Source organism: Vipera berus (genome assembly GCF_964194415.1).
Source record: "Vipera berus genome assembly, chromosome: 7".
NCBI lineage: Eukaryota > Metazoa > Chordata > Lepidosauria > Squamata > Viperidae > Vipera > Vipera berus.
In genome coordinates this window covers 23,139,815-23,162,827 of record NC_138209.1, presented here as the reverse complement: position 1 = coordinate 23,162,827, position 23,013 = coordinate 23,139,815, and the positions used below count along the sequence as shown (strand labels likewise).

General features: G+C 36.4%; 1 protein-coding gene across 5 annotated transcripts in view; it reads left to right on the top strand.

Annotated features, from left to right (window-relative positions):
• Positions 1-23,013, top strand: part of LEF1 (lymphoid enhancer binding factor 1) — a gene marked incomplete at both ends in the record, with an annotated part of 110,832 nt that overhangs the window by 59,570 nt on the left and 28,249 nt on the right. For 3 of the 5 annotated variants that reach the window (XM_081333239.1, XM_081333242.1, XM_081333241.1), the window contains 4 exons: positions 3,648-3,780; positions 12,539-12,629; positions 18,734-18,856; positions 20,440-20,602. In XM_081333239.1, the coding sequence (XP_081189365.1) occupies positions 3,648-3,780; positions 12,539-12,629; positions 18,734-18,856; positions 20,440-20,602 (510 nt within the window). Of the gene's footprint in view, positions 1-3,647; positions 3,781-12,538; positions 12,630-14,666; positions 14,751-18,733; positions 18,857-20,439; positions 20,603-23,013 lie in introns of all 5 variants that reach the window. The other 2 variants (XM_081333238.1, XM_081333240.1) reach the window with 1 other exon arrangement.

Below are 23,013 nucleotides of genomic sequence, written 5' to 3'. Positions count from 1 at the left end.
TATCTAACTGTAAAATGCCCAGATACTTATGGCTTTATCCTGATGGCTCCAGAAGGTTTTACCATTTGACATTTCTATTCCGTTTGTGATTTTATCCCAATTTGTTGCTACTATAGCACATTCATCTAAGCCAGGGGTCAGCAACCTGAAACAGTGAAAGAGCCACTCGGAACCGGTTCCCTCACAAAAGGAAAAGCTGGGAGCCGCAAAAAAAATGTATGCATGCACGTACATGCGCACATGCGCAGAACAGGGTTTGACTGAAGAGTGGAGCCAAGGCGAGATATGCACCTACCCTGCATATTTGAATTGATTGGTTGAACTTTTTTAGTCCCACTTTTTTTTTTTGGACTGCACATGGCAGAGGACCGGGAGCCGCAGGAGACGGCTGAAAGAGCCGCATGCGGCTCCGGAGCCGCGGGTTGCAGACCTGTGATCTAAGCCAAATTCAATTGCTATACAGTATCTGTGCTAAGGATTCTTATGATTTTTGTCAATGATTGGATTTCAATTTCTGATTTTTTTTATCATCATCATTATTATTTAAATGTCTAAACCATCTGACTCTCAGAGACTCTTGAGTGTTTTACCAATTATTTCAAACATTATAAATACGATATTGAAAATGACAAGAAACAAAAAGAATAAAGGTTGCAGTATAAGAAACGAAAAGAAAAGCAAGTTAACAGGAGGCTTCAGTCACTCTGACCAAAGGTCTGGGCAGAGCCATAAACACACTTTCCTGGCTAAAATGTGGAGCTTTAGGTCAAATCTCTAGTTTCAGTTTGTCCCAACACTGCATGGATGGCTCACCTTTTGTTTAAAAGAGGAGTGGACCTACCTAAAGTGGATCAGATATCAAGTCTTCTCTGAACATGAAACAGCCCCAATGCCCAAACCATTGCAGTTCACAATGGAATTTTTAAAGGAGCATGAAAGATGAGCAACTTAGGCTGTTGTGTGAAATTGTTCTTAATCTGTTTTGTTGACTATATTATGGGGGGGGGAACTGTAGAAGTGCTCTTCTCATTAGATATTTTAGCATTTCAGGAACTACAGTAATGGAACATTTTATTTATAATAAGGAAGAATATAAAAGAGTTCCTTGTGGCAAAGAAAGAAGCACAATGGCATTATAATGATACTTGTTTACATGGGAAATTTGTGTTGGAAGCAGTTGCATTTAAGCACAAATGTTATAATTGGCTTTTCAAATGTTCAGGGGTGTGTGTGATATGTTGCTGTAAATGCTATTTTGTATAACCTCAGATATATTTGTTTATTTTTTTTAAATTCTTCCCAGTCAGTTGATAATTATAGGTATAGATAATCTGGAAATAGTTATTCAATGTTTATCAATATGTGTTTTCTCTAAAAACGGGAAGATACATTGCTGCTTCACATATCTCTTGCATGCTAACTCGTATATCTTAATGGAAATTCATTCTGCTTTATTATTTCGTGACAAATAATGGACCTAATGCTTAATGGCTTTCAACCACTTATGAGTGGCATCGCCTTTTCTCTCTCCTGCTTGTGCATGCACGCGTGTGCACGCTCTCTCTCTCTCTCTTGCAAAATATAAGACAAGGCCAAAGCTTAAATTAAAATCCTCAGGTTCTTATCTCCTTCCCACAGGAAAGCAAATCTGTGTTGAAAACCGTAAAATTAAGAGGAGAGGAAGGATAGCATAATTTAGCAAAAATCCATGCAGAAGATTCTGAGCTATATGACTGGAGGGATAGGTCAGACATTAAAATGATACTACTTGCTAATGCAAGTTCCTTAAGGTAGTGCTTGGGAAACAAGGGAAAGTATGCAAAGAAAAAGTAGCAGATTAAAAAAAATGTGGCATTTTTATAGAGACAATAAAACATAGACTCTGGTACTGTGTTTGAAATATGGTCTATCATACAAATAATATATGATTTAAATAATGTCAATGAAAAAAAATATATTTTTAGTTTCCGCTATCTTATGAGTGGAGGTTTAATGAGCAATATCTGCATTTTGGAATGAATCTCTCTTCACTTCCCAGAAGCATATCCAACATGAATGTATATTTGTGATTATTTCAAAGAATGCTGAAAGGGTTTTACAGTGTTTTCAAATTATACTGAGATTTTTCTTGAGCGCAGAAAAGGGGGAATGAACCAAAGAACATGTTTTAATAATGCAAATGAGTCTCAGACATATTTTTCATGTTTTGCATAGATGTATGTATGAAAAAAATGGGGATTACTCTGGTAACTAATACTTTTCAGCTTGAGGGGATTGTTGCACCCATCAACAGAATAGCTTGATTTCTTTCCATGCTTCAGAGAAGACTTCCTTTACCTTGACTATTGAATTCCATTTTGTAGCAAGACCATTGCTTCTCTTTTAGGAAGACAGAAAACACTATGCAGCTGATAACACCCCAATCGCCAAAAGCTAAGTAGGGTCAGATCAGGTTTGCATTTGGATGTAAGACCTAGGGCTGCAGACTAGAAGTTGGAAAGAATTGTAGAAGAATGCAAAAGCAAATTACATCATGAAAACTGCTAAGAAAACCTCTTGTTGTGATAGTGACTAAGAATCAAGCTCCATTTGATGAAGTCTCTGTCTAGTTATGATCCCCAGATCTTTAGCACATTTCTTAAATATGAGGCCAAACAAGTTGCTTGATTTTAGCATCACACTTCTGTGATTCAGCATTGGTAGTATAAGACTGCACTACTATACTTACATGCTAACAAATGATATGTGTTTGGACATATTTAGGCTGAATAGCAATGTCTAAAACAGAAGCCTTCAAGATCTTAATATTTTTAAACCTTTGGTTTAAAATAATAATTAAAAAATAGCTTGGTGTGCTGTAAAGGAAAGTCTTTGGTATTGTCTTTATTTTCAAGAATGTCTTTGATCCCTTTAGCAGTCTTGTAGAGAATGAGAGGAGTGGATGGGTTGTCTCTTATTATTTTGTTTAGAAATGTTCCTAGGTGCCCAGAAGAACACACAAAAGTAGAACTCATCACAGTAGGACTAGATGAAGTTACAAAATATCCTCAGACTTCTGGTAAATGAGCATTTTGTGGCCCGGATGCCATGATAAAACTACTTTTTATGTGTAGTTTCTAACCTTTTGTAATTATTACTCCATGTTAGCTCTACAATGCATTATGGCTAGCCAAGTTTTGATATTCTCCTACCTGATTTTCGCCGTCTCAAATGAGCAAAACAGTGATGTGTCTGCCAATCCCTGGCTACTTATCATGCAGATGGTGGGGAGGACTGTAAAATTTGATCAATGGCTATTGTTTTGAATTAGATAGGTATAATTATCAACCTGTGGTTGAGTTCACGTATTGTCTTGAACCTAGCTTTGTTTGATTTTAGGTTAACATATTTTATACACCCAGTCATTGTCTTATTAATGGCTTGGTAGTCTGGATAAATCCTGTTTTTGTGGCTTATTTAACAAGCCATTATTTGAATCTCCACCTACTGTGAGAGTTAGCATGTATAAGTATTGATGGTTGTGAAACAGAGTTAAATTGTCCCCAATGAGGCAATTAAATATACACTATTTTCATCGGGCCTATTAGTTTAAGAAAAAGCAAGCAAAAGAAAGAAATGCTACTCAAGCCTTTTGTTTTTGTTCACAGTCCAACAAAGTCCCTGTGGTACAACCTTCCCATGCAGTACACCCTCTCACTCCACTCATCACCTACAGCGATGAACACTTTTCTCCAGGGACACATCCTTCACACCTCCCCTCAGATGTCAACACAAAACAAGGTGAGCTAATCCTTCCATTTTTACAACCATTGAAAGGAAAAACTCTCTCTTGTGTTTTCTTTTGAAAACCTCAGATGCTGAAAAGGATATTTTAATACTATCTTATAGCACTGCTGGATTCAACTATCTAGGTTTCTCCTTTTTCCTGATTACCACAGTCCTGTTGCATTTGAAGTGGAGTCCAGAAATTCTAAAATACCTAAAAATTTGGGTCCCGTTAAGGGAAAAGACAATGCCACTGTCGCTTTCTGTTACTTTCCATATGACATATTAAAGATTAAAATAAGCTTTCTTTAAAGAAATCTAACTTGCTTCTCTCTCATGTAATGTTATATTTGCAGTACAGGTATACTCAGTGGTGGGATTCAAATATGTGAACAACCGGTTCTCTGTGTGGGTGCTGTTTCCAGAAGTCCATTCTGAGTCTGGGCAACAAAAAATTAGCTACCGGTTCTGCTGAAGTGGTGTGAACTGTCTGAATTCCACCACTGGTATACCTCGTTGAGCTACTATAATTGGGAATGGTAACTTGGTCATTGGGAGTGACACGGTAGCTTGGCAGTTAAGGCACTAGGCTAATTGGCTGGAAAGCTGGCAGCCCAGGTTCAACACCTGAGCACCACATGATTGGGTGAGCTCCCGTCCTCACCTCAGTTTCTGCCAACCTAGCAGTTCAAAAGCATGCAAATGCGAGTAGATAAATAGGTACCACTTTGGTAAGAAGGTAACTGTGCTCTGTGACATCATGCTGGCTACATTGCTGCAGAAATGTCTTTGGACAGCACTGGTTCAATGGCCTTGAAACAGAGATGAGCAGTGTCCCCTATAGTCGGCAATAACTAGCAGAGTAAAATCCTTTATTCCTTTACCTTTTTTTTTAAAAAAACTTGGTCATTAAGCAAAGTGGTTGCAAAGTGAAACTGTGACTGTGCTTATAATCATACCTCAGCTTTCTTTTGCTGTACAGTCACAAAGATCATAAATGCAAGGATTGGTCACAAAGTTACTTTTTTATCATTGTTGTAACTGCAAATGGTCCCTAAACAAGGCAGTTGCTAAGTAAGGACTACCTGAACTTGATTAGACTAATTTTCATTTGCTCTCAGGCACTTTTGTAAAATCAGTTTGACCATACGCTTTAAAAAAATACCTAATTTCTATTTTCTAATATAGTTATATCAGTAAGTAGCCATTTGAATCATATCCAATTATATTTATATCAGCTTCACATCTCTGTGGGTAGTATAGCATGCCAATTGCCTATTGATAGCCAAAAACGTAATGGGTGTTTTTAGTCATTCTTGTGAAACACTATTATGAAACACCATTGGCTAAAATGAGAGACCATGCAGTGATCAATAATGATTTGTTTACCTTGCTTCTCTTGCTTTGCAAACCTCAGCACAGGTGTAAAAGTTTCTCTGTTTAAAGTCACCTAATCATTGTGCTGTATCTCTGTAGACTTCATAACTTTTATAAAATAAAGTAGGACCCTCCAATGTGGTATTTACCATAATCTAAAAACAATGCCTCATTTTTTCCCATATATCTTAATCAGGCCATCACTGTTTTTTAATGGTTGTCCTGTGTTCTTTTCTCTGTATTTAACTCTTTCATGTCACTTCCTTCTAATTCAGTCTATCCATGAATAAACCATAAACGGTAGGGTTTCCTGCCTGAGCAGGGGGTTAGAGTAGAAGACCTCCAAGGTCCCTCCCAACTCTATTTTTATTATTATTATTATTATTATTATTATTATTATTATTATTATTATTATTATTATTATTATTATTATTATTATTATTATTATTAATAATAATAATAATAATAATAATAATATATTTGAAGAGACATACCTTGATCAAGAGAAGTTGATGCCCTAATAATTTAGATTTTCAAATAACAAGCCTGTATTTTTCCTATAACATTACTAAGCCCTAATAAGCAGGCATATACATAGGATGAAGGCTATTGCTAAGCACATTGATTTGTGCTTTAAATTGTAAGCCGCCCTGAGTCTTCGGAGAAGGGCGGGATATAAATGGGATAAAAAAAACCTACCTCTCTGGAAACTGAAAGAGAAAGATGATACTATTTAAAGTAAATATTCTCAACTATATGAAACGTGATGGTTTTATAACTGTAAGTGTGTATAAACTAGTGTACAGTTTTATCATCATTCTAGCCATTGTCTATCTACTGCAGGATAAAAGCCTCGTCCACATGTTTCCAACCAATACGTCCTGAGCTTTCTTCCGCCAGTAGGGCCCACAATACTTGCTGATGTTGTCAATCCATCTTGTTTTCAGTCTCTTTCATGGATGCTTTTTATCAAGTGGGATCCATTTTGCTTTGGTCCACCTGCCATGAGTTTGTCTTGCTATGTGACCAGCCCATTTCCATTTCAATTCTTTTACTCTCTTTATGATATTGTATACTTTCGTTTGTTCTCTAATCCATTTGCAGGTCTTTCTATCTTGTCTTGTAATGCCGAGCATGTATCTTTCCATGGCTTTTTGTGCCACTTGTAGCTTTTGTGTCGATTGTGAGTTTAGTGTCCATGTTTCACTGGCATATGTTAGAACAGGTAGCATATACTGATCAAAAACTTTTCTCGTCAGATAGATAGATAAATAGATAGATAGATATTTGGATATACATGTATGTATCTTGTGAGAGGAGAACTACATCATCTGCAAATCTTAAGTGATTTAAATAGGTTCCATTCATTTTTATTCCATCTTTTGCCCAGTCTAGTTTGCAAAATACTTCTTCAAGGCAGGCCGAGAAAAGGATAGGTGATATTGTCTTGTCTTGTCATACACCTGCGTTCATTTCTGCTTTAAGATCATGAAGACAAATTGTCACCACTGTTTTCTCATAAATTGATTGTAGTAAGTTATATAACTGAGAATACTTTATTTACTTTAAATAATATCTCTCTCTTTCGGGTTCGTATATCTTTTTTTTTTTTTTTGAAGCTTAAGTACATTGAATTTTGGATAATTTTTGAGATCGTTAGACTGGGTTTTCAAACTCTGATCTCTGGTTTCCGTAAGCACTTGATGAAGTTTCAAACTCTAAGGGCAAAGCAAAAATCACTTGAATGCAGCAATTTTTATCTCAGCAAAAGTTTCCTTCTTGATCAGGGGTTCTAGAATTTAAAAAATGAAAAACTTTTTCTGAGCGATATGTTAGATAGATCTTTTATTAATGCATTTAGGTAGTTATATTTGTAAATGTTCTTTTGTATATCCATAGTTTGGGTCTTGTTTTTTTATTATTATTTTATGCATGCATAAATGTCAGATGAGCTTTGTGTATGTATTAATTACACTTTTTAAGGATTAGCATTAGGTGTCTATGAAATGTATTTGCACCTCTTTCTCCTTGATCAGTCATGCTGGATCTTGCTAGGTAAGCCCAGTCACAAATGGCTTCCCCCGCAGCAACTGGCCTTTATTGGACCAGTCTACTCAGTTGGTGATGGAGGAACTCCTTAGTGGCTTACACTGACTTCTCTATTCCATGGGAGTGAAAGGGCTTCTTAATTGTTAATGCTGCCTGCAAACCATTTCAAATTCATTCCACTGATGGTGCTTGTGGTTGGGGAGCCTTGCAAACCCTCTAATCATTGTTTGTGGCCAGTTTTCCTTCTTTGATCAAGAAGAAGATGCTAGTGGGAGAAAGGAGAGAGATGTAATCATAGAAGAAAGGAAAAGTTTAGTTTCCACAATCTAGTCCTTCAGTTCCCTTAGATTACTGGAAGAGACTATTCACGAATAATTAAACCCATCGGTCTTGGTTTATTCTCTAATCAAGAAACTATATTTTGTAAAATCTAAATGATTGAGGTCAGAAAAGATGCTCAACCAAGAATTCTCCAGGTTTACCATTACCCTCTCAAATGAAATATATATATATATGTGTGTCTTTCCATGGAAAAAAATGTAATGGTTTCTTTGGTGCCTGGCTTAGGCAAAAAATAAATAACCCACTTATTTTTAATAATTACATTTTAATCAAGTGTGTCAGGTAAAATAATAATATATTTCTGCAACTTTAAAAATTAAAACATTTAATGGGAAGAATAAAAAAAGAATAAATCATCACATACTTTAAATGAAAACAATTGATCTTATTTTTGCATATTTTCTGAAAAAAGGGAAAATATTTTTAAGACAGTCACTCTTTTTTTCTCATTCCTCCTGTACTTATCATTTATACCTCATGATCTTTATAGCAACAACCGAAGAAAACCCTAATTTGCATAAATAGCGTGTTGCAAATGGAATCTTTATGGTCATAGCTTTCTCACTTTATTCTCTTCTCATTTATTTGTTGTTCTCATTTTGTGCACTGATGCTAAGAAAAGACATTTTTGGAAAATGAGAGTTTTGTCCATTTTGACCACATTAAAATCCACAAAATACAGTACTTTGATCAAAGCAAATTAAGAGTGTTCGCTCAACAATTTTAATATAATGATGGATTTTATCAGGTATTTCAAAAGGTGTCCTATTAGTTGAAGAGTATAATATTGCTGATGGAACTCTTCTATCCTTGTTAAGAAAAGGAACAAGGTGGAAAACCAATTCATAAGTGCAGTAGAATTTACAGATCTAAACTCAACTAATGTGCCCAGAGTGACTTGGAATGGTGATGTGACCCCTCTCAAAGTTACCTGCGATTCCTCATGGCCATGTCAGTTCAATGAGCTCTATGCTAAGCCAAAGCAAAGCAAACTACGCTGTGATTTAGTGCAATACATTAAACTAGCTATCATCTAATGTGCATGAAAATAGTGAGAGGTGTTTCGCTTCTCAGGATAATGAAGCAAAGTAGAAGAACTGAAATAGACATACTGTATTATTTCAAATTATTCAGATATCCAAAGTTCTACAATTTTCTGGCTGTTTTTCTTAAAATGCTGAGATTGTTTTAGCTATTACCTCTTGGTAACTTAGACTAGTATTGTGCTGAAAGCTCAAAGTAGATAGGAGTAGTGTCACATGATGTCTTATCTTGGCTGATAATGTGAAACTAAAGCATATGCATGCAAACAATCCTCCAAGCAGTTATGATCTTTAATCATATTATTTCCTGGCACATGAAGGAATGCTTTTATTTAGCTCTATTTCCTGGAGATGCCTAGAGTGATTCTTGGTAGGTACAGTAGAAAAGTACTATGGAACAGATAATTTGTGTATATGCTTCAATAGTATATGTGTTTACTATATAGTATTCTGCCCATATGTCTTACTATAAAAGAAAATTTAAAAATCTTTTGTTAAACATAACCCAACGAACCATCAGTGACATTATAGTCTTTTTCTTAAGAATGAAGTCTTTTTAAGCTCACAAATTTCTTTAAAATAACTTTATATATTGAGATCCCAAGGAAAATAATAGCAGGTTTTGTTTGTAGGGGATTTAGTAAATACTGAAGGAAATTTATAAATGTAGCAAAATAAGATTCACCGTTAACATGATGAATTTATTGCTCCTTGCTACTTTGTGTATGTGTGAATATGAGCTGAGCTACTAAGTGCAGACAAGTAGTTTTGAACATTTCCTGTATAGCTGAATGGCTGGCTGGTAAAGTGAACCAGATGTTTATATAAGGCAACTGCAAGAAGAATGAAATTCTCATTAATTGCAAGTTCTTAATTGAATTTTACACTGTAGTTGGTCCTTCTAAACCAGGGGTGTCAAATTGCCGGCCAGTTTCATCATACTGAAGCCACGCCCACCCCATTGTCGGCAATGCAAAAAGAGTCACGATATGTCACAACACATCATGTGACGTGGGGAGTTTGACTCCCATGTTCTAAACAATCTGATCATTTGTCTCTCTTATTATTTAGAATAGACGACTTAAATATAAAATAAGACATTTTTTGTTTATTTTGCTTCATCCTTAATACACTAAATGTATCAATACCTTTATGGTCTTTGTGACTAACATATCTTCTTGGGATATGAGATTTAGATAGAGCATGAAAACCATAGGACTCATCTGGGATTTGGATTACCTTTAATCCTTAAGGTGATTTTTAGAATTTGTAGAGTGTTTTTTTACACTTTTGAGCATGTGAATTGATGAATCATTTCCAGTGAGACTTCCTTGCTCTATTCCAAAAATATTAACTACTACAAGAGTGACCTTGGCACCCAAGAGTCGACATGATGAGGAGCTTAGCCAGAGCTGAAGTGAGACTCAGAAGGTAAATGAATCATATCAAGTATGACCATTGCAGGCCTGAAAATGATTTTTAATTAACCACTGATCCTCAGTGGCAGCATAAAAGCTGTACATCGCCAGGGAACCATACAAAATGTATAAGCAGCAATTTACAAAATCTAATAAGTCTTTTTGAAACTGCTGCTTTCATTCATCCCCTAGCCTTTTTTATATATATTTAGCTGCCCAATGATTTCTCAAGACTTAATCTATTAAAGTCACACAAACTCTACTACTTTATCACTTGTGTATCATATAACTTCTTCCTTTTTTTTCTTTTTAAATCAGAGAGACAATCAATCAAGAAATGTAAAAACTACGAGTCTTGTAGCATAAGCTTTTCTGGGCCAGACCCTACTCCATCAGATACATGAAGCAGTCACCTAATGGGTAGGTATATATATCCTAGTACAGAGAGAAGGAAATTAATATCTGTAGGGAGAAGAGTAGGGGGAGAGGCCCAGTGGTCAAGCATTGAAAGGGGGTGGGCAGTGTAATCACAATGCCATGCAGAGCGCAACTGATTACTCAATGCAATCCAATTTTATACAAACCTATGACAAAAAAAGCATAAATTTTTAAAACTGGAGTCTTACATAAAGACCTACTTTTCTGCAAGGTTGCAACTAGCAACCTATTTCCAGTCAACAGAATCCATTTATATTTTGCTTATGTATTTTTCAACAGAATAGAAGAATTTGTAATAATTACTGCATAACGTTACACACTTGCCTCTCAAACAGTTCACTAATGTTAGATTTTAAAGATGAGTGCAGTAAAAATGCTGCAAAAGTTTTCCCATGAATACTTGAAAGAACTAATACAATGACTGCTGTATTTAATGGTTCAGTAAGCACTTTAGTTCAAGACAGATTGATGGCATCTTCACATAAATTCACTTGGTAAATATGCCCTTACAGCAAGTCGACTCTCCAGGCACCTTAGCAGAAAAAAGCACAATGTATTAACATCATCTTAAACTGATGTATTTCTACCATAGAGCACTGAAAAGACCACTGTTGTCTGCAGCCAGAGCCTACAATATAACTGTCTTTTCTCCATTCTTTGGGTTCAGAAACGTCTTTCTCTAGGAATTGCATCACAAATTCTTAAAACTCAACTTTAATTTGAGATGGTCAAGTTAAAAAATAGATTGGCAGGGTTTCATCAAGTGCCAAGGTATATCTTCTATAGGACCATCCATGCAAGATACATCCTGGAAGGTAGTCATTGATCCTCACAACCTTAAATGATTGGTTAGAATCTGTACCCAGGTCTAAAGCAGGTATTCATCAACACTAATGGGCTACCTAATGTAAGTTAAATTGTGATGCCACTTCTGTTCCATACCACCTCAAAAGATAACGTCAGCCATAATATTGAGAATTCATCTGTCCATTATGCCCTTCTATGATAAACGAAACAAGGGTTTTTCTAATTCAGAAAAAATCTAAAGATAAATGAAATTGAAAGCTGCTTAATTTGGTATTCCTGATGAAGCTACTGTCCTTTTCTACGATTTTATAGTGTTGATGTGCTATACCTATTTGTAATCTACTAGTAATTCCACTAGTTACAAATGAGTCACACTCATTCTGATTTGTGTTCTGCATAATATTGTGGTGCATCTACTTTCTTGTGCAGTGCTTGACCTTTTGGCTTTGCTTTCGACACCTCCTTCTCTTTGTACCTAGGGTATATGCATACACATTTACCTACTGAGGTGACTATGTATTTGGTTTATGAAAACTTATGTCACAAAAAACTGATAGATAAAAAGGTGCCAATTAACTTTTTGACTATTATTCATATCAGGTTGGGGAACTGCAACCCTCACTTGGGAATGATAACCATATTTGGTAAATACTGTCACATGATTATAAAAATGGCTAATATACAATCTAGTTTCATTTATTTAATTTAATCCCAAATGATAGTATCTAGGAAACTGATTGTTTCACTAGGTGATGTGCTGGTTTTTAATCTGTTCTCATAAAAGATGCAATTTTGGTGTTCAATCCTTCAATGTTCCTGAAGACATAGAGTTGGATCCAGCCTAAGTAAGTTACCTGAGATCAATACAAGCTACTTGAGAACAGGACAAAGTTAATTGAGTACCATGAGAACTTGGTGGAATTCAATCTTCTGTTCTAAAGGATCTGTATTCAAAAAAGAATTGCGATTATATTATTTATCCTCCAGGTTGGATGAATTTCTCCAGTTTTAATTATGGCTATGACACTAGTTGAGGAGTAATAGTCTGGAAGATATCAGGATAGAGTAGAAAAAAGTAGTCTACGTCATCACTACTGGGGGAAAATACCTCCTTATACTGCACACTCAACCTTTCTTTTCATAGATTCAGTGGCGCTATTCTCTGTTTTATCATGGGATTTTTATTATTTATTTTTAATGCCGTCCATCTCTCCTACAAAGGGACTTTGGGTGGCTTAAAGGCTATTTTTAATACTCTTTAGGCTAAAATGATCATTTACATTCTGTACTTTTTAACAGGCATGAATCGGCATCCACCAGGTCCTGATATTTCCACCTTTTATCCTTTATCTCCTGGCAGTGTTGGGCAGATAACCCCACCACTTGGCTGGTAAGAGCTTCCTGCTACTTCTGAGTCACACATCTGTGTGCATGTGTGAGTCACACACATGTATTTTGTGTTATGTAAACCCAGTGCAAGTTTATTGACTTGGGAAATGACTCGTTTTTAAATAATTGTAATGTTTCAATTATTAAATAACAATTATTTATTAAAAAGTTTAGAAATGTAATTGGCTTTGCGGAGCAACCTACTAAGAGCAAATCTGGATTCCAGAAACAATATGATGTTCTTAAATGAAATCCACTCTACGATTTACAGATTATATGGCTTGAATACTTGGGGGCCTAATAATATGTGTTAGGTAAGATCATTTATTTGGACTTTTAAAATACACAGGTTCCACTGAATACATATAGAATACATACATATTACCACTAAATAACCATAATTCATATGCTCATTTTGCACTAATTTATCTTCAGTGTAACAAATGGCTTAAATTTGTAAAATTCTTCAAGCAAACTCTTCATCACGAAGGAGGAATGCCCAATTTGATTCAATGTATTAAATGTGTTCTTTGTTTAGTCTAAGCTGAAAAAATAGCAATTGAATGAATTTACCTTTCATGAAATTTCTTCCAAGTAGTCAATCAGGTGCAGTATTACTTAGCAAGAGTGTATCTGACATAAATAAATGGGGGGGGAAAGAATTGTTGTAATCCAATTTTTTTGTAAATTTTAGATAATATTAATGATGCTAATGATCTATATTTTCTATATTACCTCTTTATTTATTTTGGGAGTGATTCTTGTCATTAAGCTGGTGCAGTAGATAAAAAAAGTCCATTTGCTACATGATATTAATTCATGTCAAAAAATACTAAAAATATTTTAACAAACCTTTTTAATTGAAAAGAAAATTAGGAGAGGCAAGAGTTTGATGGCCAAGCTTTTTATATTATTGCAGCTGCTTTTTCACTAGGGAAGGATTTTTGGAGTGTGGGAATAGATTCAGTTCCAATGTCTAAATTTTAACAATTGTTTGCTTTTTTGGGACATACATTTTTTTCAAAAAAGATGAATCTGATCTAAAAATATTGGTAATATGAATAGTGTACAGCAGAGAATGCTCTTATGTTTACTGCTGTACTTTATGATTGATATTTGAATTGTGTGTGCATAAATGTGTACATGTGCAATGGTCTAATCTACGTGCATGCATAGAAGTTGATTTAAGTGTGAAGTGCCATGATGAGAATAAGAAACAGCCAGCAGCTCTGAAATGCCAGTTTCTTAAATCTGTCAATCAATAGCTCTGCTTGAATAGAATTGAGTGTAGTCTTTCAAGAAAAATTAAGTTATTCTCTCTGAAGTCGATACACAAGTGTGTTAACTTCTATTCAGAAGTTGATTACTTCACCATGGAGAAAAAGACAATGTAAACTATACATGAAAGATTCAAAATATCTGAAACATTTAAATTGACCTATTAATGTATCTATTCAGAAGAACAGAAGTTTATATTAGAAGTTTCTTTGTATTTTAAACTCCATTTCAAGGTGTTTTTTTGCCTTCAAACTGTATGAACTTGGGCTTTGTACACACATTGGGTCTGATTTCAAGAAGATTCTTCAGACAGTTTGTTATATGCAAACAATACTCTCCAATGCTTTACAATGTGGGAAAAGACACAGTTGCTTAAAATATAACATACAGTTAATGCTTTCGTTAGAGTCCCAGTATACTAAGATTTTTTTAGAATTCCCTTTTACCAAAGATAGACAAAGCTATTGGTTCCTTCTGCCTGATTGCTCCAGTTTGGCTCCTCCTCCTTCTGCCATGGGAGTGGCTAAACAATACAGGAAAGTAACGCCCTTTTGTATTTTATGAAAACTGGGATTCTCAGTTTGTTGCCATTTTAATAATCATAATATACCAAGAATAAATCCTAGTTTATTATTCTTTTGAAGTGAAGAATAAGCTTACTTGGTTTATTAGTTGGTTATCACTTTATTGGTGTTTGGAAAAAGGCAGATTCACTTCTGTTACATTATAATTGATGGGTTGCTTTCTTCTGTGACCTCAGGCAAGGTCAGCCTGTATATCCCATCTCAGGTGGATTCAGGCATCCCTACCCATCTTCACTTTCAGTCGACACTTCCATGTCAAGGTAGGTGTAGGTGGGGAATAACTGGCTCAGGAGTAAATGCTGGACATGAAGGGGAATTGGCTATATTGCTTTGTGCTGGTGACTCCTTTGCTTCCTCTCTGCCCCATTAGTTAAATTGCATTTAAGTCTTTGTGTGTGTATGTATATATAATACTGTGTATATACAGCTTGCTATTATCATTGGCTGATTAAAAAACATCAAATCTGTGATACAGCAATCTTACTGAAGCCAAAGAGAGTAATTGTTTTGTCAGCAAAAGTGCAATGAAATGATGGAAAATAACACTTTTTACAGTTTGCTTTTTGTTCTCTTTCCTTTCTCTGCAGTTTAATTGTAGAATGCAAGATGGGGGAAAAATTTTACAGGCTCCAAACTATTTTACAAGTATGGCAAAAGAAGCTGTGTAGACATGGTTATATTGCTGTATGAATAAGGAACTTTAGTGCAAGTAGGCAGCACTAACTAGGTGTTGGTGGTGGCCTAATATTATATCATTCTTATCTTTCTGTGGTATGAAAATATGGGATCTATATGCTGTGCTATATATCTATATGCTGTGCTTGGTGTACCCAAAGGTCGCTGTCATTTTCTATGTATCTTATATCAATAAAATGCAACATACAGATAACAACAATTTAACACATTTGGTGTGTGCATACATGTGCGGTTTGCAATTTAATCATACTTTTTATTTCCTCCCATTTACAAATGTACCAAACTCTGCAGACCCCCTATGAGAACATCGCAGCCTCCCAGCAGTCTGCAGATCAAGGGTTGAGAACCACTGGGCTAGATAATTTTATGTACAGTGCAGAAAAAAGTAAGAAATAGGAAGCTAAAGAAAGTAAAGGTATAATAAAAGAAAACAATAGCTCAAACTAATTTACACCAGCATTTTTTCACTGTATTGCTCCATACCTTTCTATCTTTTTGGGAAAAAAATCCTATTGTTCTTTAAATTTCTCATCATTCTCTTTCTAAGAATCTCATCAATCCCATCAAGTGCTTTCTCTCTTTCTTTTATGCTGTCGCTCCCTTTTTCAGGGTTCCTTTTTCAGTCCTCCATTTTCAGGGTTCCTCTTTCAGCCCTCCTTCATTTAACAATGCTTCACTCTTTACAGAATCTTTTCTAGTTTTACCCCAAGCCTAATAATCTCATTCCGTGCAGATTAGGATCTCGGAATGGAGACCATTTTGCAAACCAACGTATTGTTGCCCAGAGGCTGGTAGTGTATTGATATGCACAGGATGCAGTCCTTGTCAATATTAGAGTTGGTCTGGACTGCATTCGATGGGAGAAACTAATCTTGGCCAAATAAAGAGAATAACTGGTTCCCCATCACTGCCACCAGCACCACCACCACTTTGATGATCTGTAAAACATTGGGGCATTATTGATTTTATCTATTCAATTTACGCATGTTCCCTAGCTTTTTATAATATTAGCAGAATGGTCTGCTTTTAAGCTGGTAATAATTTGAATGGCTTCACTATTATGAAGTACAGAAAATTCTGCTGGGGTCGTGAAAAGCTATTTAATACAGTGTTTACTGGAATATTTTTTTTATAAAGCAGTGAAGAGATAGGATGAGGTAGGAACTATGCTGGAAATCCTTTTCAGTGTAATCGGTAAGCTGCCCCCAAAAGTCCTTGTGGTATGCAGTAGCTACTTTGCTTTAAGAGGCACACACCAGTGTGTAGTACTTTAAATGTCCGAGAAGAGAGAAAGCCTGTATTTCATTACATATAGCATTGCAGTTCAAAGATCCTGGTATTATATCTTCTTCTAATTACTTTGATTGGGTGCAACCATGCAAATCTGCACAAGAGTGAATGTAAAAATTAACTGAGTGGCAGCTTTCAGTACAACATTTCCATATATATAAAACCTCTGCAGAGTGCAGAGTGGGATCTTTTAGAGGTTACATAATGGTTTGATGAGAGCCACACACACACCATACTGTGTAACTAGGAACATCTCCCTCTAAATTCTTCCAATTTGTTTTCAGCCATTATACCATCAGCTTATTCATATTTGAACAGGCTGTTTTTGTTCAATCTCTTTCTTCCTCCCAATTTTATTTAAACATATCTCAACTCTTCTTCAAAACTCCTTGAAACTGCTAATCAAGACTTCATACACTTTCATCACAGGCAGTTGGCCAACTTTATGATCTTAAGGGCTCTGTTTCACAACTACCTGCACTGTAGGAACTAACTTTTGCCCCTCACGTAGGCTTATTCACTTGGTGAGAGTTACTCAGTAGACCTAGATAAACATCACCAGGCATTTATTAAACAGGCTCATCACACTATTTGTTCTTGTCTGGGAACAACCTTTATGGATGGCTCTGAAGCTCCTCATTTTCCTCCAAGCCTCAGTTTAGTGGTTCCTTCATCTCTTTGAGAGATCAGTTGGATTCTCTACGGTTTGACATTTAGCTAATATTTTCACTGGAGAAAATGTCCATAAAGGCTTTAGAAGTTTTAAGAAGCTTGCCCTGCTCAGTTCCACCAAGGATAAGAAGTAAGAGAGGAGTAAACCTTCTCTTGTCTACTCAGTTCCAGCTGCAACAACTCAAGTTTCTTTTCAGTGTGGATGTTTTAAATTCTATTATCCATTCTTGCTATTGAAAATGTTTCCAGTTTCTGAATTATTTCATAAAAGCTCTACTACATATTGGACCCTTTACTTCTCTATACATTAATACACCTGTGCTCATATGGAAAGCTCTGTTTCACTCCCTCCCATGGGAGCTGGCTAGAGAACTAGGCATCTTATAAAAAGATCTTTGTTTCATAAAGAATTAACTGTAATTGCAGTTCTTTGAATGCCAACTGTACATTCTCATAGCTTGTCCTGTTATTTGGTCTCGGGAAGTCTCAGCACTGGATCTGTTGTTGTGACTTTATTTATTCATGTATATTCCACCTTTACTATTTTTATAAATAAGGTGGTGAGCATACCTAATACTCTTTCCTCCTCCGATTTTCTCCACAACAACCCTATGAGGAGGATTGGGCTGAAAGAGAGTGACTGGAACCACCCTGGTCACCCAGTCGGTTTTTATGTCTCAAGCAGGACTAGAATTCACAGCCTTCTGGTTTCTAGACCAGTACATTATAACCACTACACCAAACCTGGGTTGGCAGGAACCATGCCAATGTTTGCGTTCACAGGAATAGCATTCTCACCAAACAAGTCTGTAAGCGCAAGTGTATAATTCTTGTGTGAGCATTCACATATGACTACTCTCCAGAACTGTGTGCATTCTCTACTTTTAACACAGATAGGCTGTATCCCTGTATACATTTATAATATATACCCTGCATACACTAATAATAGATAACATGCCAAAAGGCTGAAGTGCACATGGCCAGTCTCTTAAAAGATCAGTTATAAAAGCAGTCAGATGGGAAAGGGACAATGTTCAATATTGAAGGATAATAGTATCATGAGGATGAGTAGTGAGTGTATCCTGTGCCTTAGGAGTGAGTCACGTATCATAGAGACAAGATAAATATGATTGAACAGATTGATCCCGGGGTTTAGATTATACAATTGGAAAGCTATAGCTTCTCAAAGAAATGCAACTTTTTCAATCTGTTTTTTTCCTGCATGATCATTCATCCTTTTGATAGCTGGTGATGGGTAACTTTAATGTCATATTTATGTGAAAAATATTTTTATGGGGCTAGGATGAAATTAGCATTGTTTCCTACTGTATGTGTTTTTAGAATACTAATTTCTTTGCATATAATACAAGATATCTACTGCAGCATTTCTCCAGGATTAAAGGACAAAAATAATCCTGTTTATTCTGTCCATATCTTAGCTGTCAAATATAGGCATCTTAATATCTTTGCTGCTAGCCCAATAGGAAGTATTTCTTCATAGGCTTCCCTATGATTCATATAATTGTTCAATGCTAGGCTAAAATTGCCATTATGAAAAAGACTTGTCCTTTTCCATCCTTTGTAGGTTTTCACATCATATGATCCCAGGTCCTCCAGGACCCCACACAACTGGAATCCCTCATCCTGCCATTGTAACACCTCAAGTCAAACAAGAACATCCACACACAGACAGTGACTTAATGCACGTGTGAGTTGGACTTTTCCACATCTTTTAACAATCCTTAATCTGCATTGCTTGGGAACCAAGTGCACATTGCAATAATTGTGATAAAGGGCTTTTTTTCTGCTTAACGTTAAAATAAAGTGTTGGATATGTGCCTAAGTACAAATATAGCATTATATTTTCAGACGTCACTACCTTGAACAGAACTGGGCTTTTTATAGTCCCTGGCCACATATGGCCTTTTGGCCGTCCTTGTCTGTCCTCTGTGAGGTCAATCAAAAATTAGAAATCAAATGTAAATAAGTGTACATCATGCACATAATACACCTGCATTGCTTTTATTTTGAAGGTAGCTGCTATTTTTTAAAAAATTTACATAAGTTCGTGCATGTGTGCATGCCTAGGCACCTTCACAGCCCTACTGGTTTGGTCTTCCACGATTTCTCATTTGGCCCCTTGGAAAAATTAATCGCCCACCCCTGACTTTGAATATGAAGCTGTTTACACAGAGATAACTCTTTTAGTATCATGTCAATGAAGGTTTGCTATGTTCTAATTTTAATACAATCCAGCCTAGATGTGTATTGTGAAATGGATTATGTCTTATCAAAACTTATCTCATACCAACACAGAGAAATAAAAATATTTGCATAACTAGAAATATGTTTCGTTTGGATGGAGGTAATACTTGTAGAATCTCTTTCTAATTTTATATTCTCAGTTCTAAGTGGCTCTTATGGTTAACCTAACAAAGGAGTATAGTTTAAACTTATATTTCAAGCGAAAACAGGCTTTTTATATAAAAAGCACAATTACATACAAATTAAATATATAATTTAAAAAAAATAAATGTTGTAGATGAACACAGATATGGGAAATATACATAAAAGTGCCAAATAACACCAAAATTAGATTGCTTTTGACTTGGTCATAGGTAGAGATAAAACTCCTTTTATGTGACAATAATCCCCAGAGTTAGCCTTAAATGTACTTTGGGGATTTGAACTTTGTTTTTCTGCCCCTCTATTTTATGAAAAAAGATATATGGATATTATTCTTTTTAAAGGAGGTGAGCTTATTACTGTTCCGTCTTCAGACCTGTCATTTCATAAGCACATTTTATACCATTTAAATAGGCTGGATGGAAGCAGTATCATTTATCTTTAAAATATTGAGCTTTGTTCTACTTCCCATATTACAGGAAACTCTGCTCCTCAACACCCCTTTGACTGTTGATTCTTGCATTGCTAATTATTAGTTTATCCATAAGTTACTTTGGTCTTAAAAAGGCATCTACTCCTATATGTGTGCATGTCATATAGCCATAGAAATTTGATACATCTGGAAATATTTGTGAGTTAAGGAGCTCTAAGACTTCTTAACAAATAACATAGGGAAATACTTCTAGATAGGGATGAGAGGTTATTTTTGGCTTTCTTCTTTCTCTTTCTTTCTGCCTGAACACTGAAATAACCCAGTAAATATTGCCAATTAGAAATGAGGAGGTATCTGTTGATGACCTGAAATGCAGTATAAAATATCCCTTAAAAATGAGCAAGGTATCAATTGTACTCTTCCATATGTTCTCTTTCCTCCTGTTACCTTAGGAAGCCTCAGCATGAACAGAGGAAAGAACAAGAGCCCAAAAGACCTCACATTAAGAAACCTCTGAACGCTTTCATGTTATACATGAAAGAGATGAGAGCGAACGTTGTAGCAGAATGTACTCTGAAAGAAAGTGCAGCCATCAACCAGATTCTCGGCAGAAGGGTATGAAGAAATATGTTTTTGCGTATTGCATATCATGTGTTTAGTCTACAGTATTCATCTCACCCACCATCAATGGTGGGATTCAAATATGTGAACAACCAGTTCCCTGTGTGGATGCCGCTTCCGAAGTTCATTCTGGGCCTGGGCAACAAAAAATTAGCTATTGGTTCTGTCGAAGTGGTGCAAATTGGCTGAATCCCACCACTGGTTTGCATCAATTTAATATTTTTTAATCTGGTTTTTAACTTTTGTATGTTGGATTTTTAATTCCCTGTAAACCGCCCTGAGTCCTCAGGGAAAGGGCGGTATATAAATGTAACTAAATAAAATAAATAAATCCTCTAGAGCAGGGATCCCCAACCTTGGCCACTTTATGACTTGTGGATTTCAACTCCCAGAATTCCTCAGCCAGCATGCTGGCTGAGGAATTTTGGGAGTTGAAGTCCACAAGTCATAAAGTGGCCAAGGTTGGGGACCTCTGCTCTAGAGTTGTTGGATTGAGATTCAGTTCCAATTATCCTGATTATTGTATTAGACCTCATCTAGGAGGCCTCTCCCTTATTTATTTACAAACTGATTATAGCTAGTCCTTGATTTATAACCACAATTAAGCCCAAAATTTCCATTGTTAAACAAGGCTATTGTTAAGTGAGTTGTGCCTCATTTTACATTTTTTTTGCTGTAGTTGCTAAGGGAATCACTGCAGCTATTAAGTGAATCACACAGTCATTAAGCCAATCTGGTTTTCCCCATTGACTTTGCTTGTTGGAAACCAGGAGGGAAGGTTACAAATGGTGATCACCAGAGCTAGTGTGTTTCCCCGTGTTCACACACAAACACACACACACACACAGCACAGCACAGCACAGCACAGCACATTGAGTGAGAGGTTGTTACTCAAACCCCCAGCAGTTCTCAGGTAGACAACACAAAGAGCAGGTTCAATCACCAAGCCTGGCAGGACTTGGGTGGCACCAGAGTTCCCGGACAAAAGCAGTCCACTAAGCATGATACACAATCCAAGAGTCAGTCCAAGATTCAAACACACAGGAAGCAGGAATACAGAGCAACGACACCAAGAACATTGTTTCAGCAAAGCCCATCTCTTTAAATACATAATGTTGGAATGGCCCTTCACAATGAGCAAGGCTGCCTCCTCACAAGTAACCTGGCCAATCTGTGTTGTCCCTGTTGCCTCTCTGCCCTGTGCATTCTTGGATTGGGGGGGGAGAAAAGGTGTGGATTCCACCCCTTCATTCTCACTGACTGCAGGCAGCTGCTCCTGCTGTTCACTTGAAGCCTCCAGGTTAACCTGCTGAAGCTGTGGCTCTGTCTGCTTGGGCTCTGCCTGCTAGCTACCCAACCAATCATTCTGCTGTGGCTGCTCCATTGAGCTGGAGCCCTCCACTCCCTGGTCTGTGTCTCCATACCCTCCTGTACTCACTTCCCCTGATATTCTAGGACCCGGATCTTCCTCCTCCTCCTCCTCCTCCTCCTCCTCCTCCTCCTCCTCCTCCTCCTCCTCCTCCTTCAAATTCGTGTCCATAGAGAAGGCCAGAAACATGTCCATGACAGCCAGGGACAGTGCAACTTTCTTAAATATAGAGATGAGATGAGATGGTAAGATAAGAAGATAAGATGATAGGGTAGGGTAGGGTAGGGTAGGGTAGGATAGGATAGGATAGGATAGGTAAGTTAAGTTAAGATAACCTTTATTGTCATCTTTTTCTGTTAACACAGTGACACACATTAAAAATGAGATATATGCCAGTTGTGCCCAAATTTTGTTCACATGACCATGGGGATGCTGCAATGGTCTTAAGTGTGAAAAAGGGTCATATATCACTTTTTTCAATGCTGTTTTAACTTTGCATGGTCACTAAATGAATGGTTGTAAGTCGAGAACTACCTGTATACTGTTATTAGTTGGAGAAATGATCAGATAATTTAAAATAAACCGAAAGAGTCAATGTCATCTATAATGATTTTTTTTGTCAGCTGCCGTATGTATTTAATTTCTCTCAGTCCCCATACTCTTTGTTCTCACTTCTACAACCAGGAGTCATCTGGGAAAAGCAACTCTTGCCAGATTTCTTTGCTCACAAGAGTTTAATGGTTTCATGAAACAAAATCAATAGCAAACAGCATCCCAGTTGCACTGTGGTGCAAAGTAGTTATTGGAGCAGATAGCTAGATTTGTATTGTCCAACAAATGAAACAGCTTATTTTCAAAAGAGGCCTGAAAATTCAACCTGTATTTCACAATGAGATTAGGCTAAGGCAGCCTTTTCCAGTGGAAAGCGGTGCATAAATACTGTAGGCAATCCTCAACATCAACATCATATACTTCATATTCTGCTTTACACAGCTTTTGCAGGGAGAGAGAATAGATCAAATCAATCTCAATCATG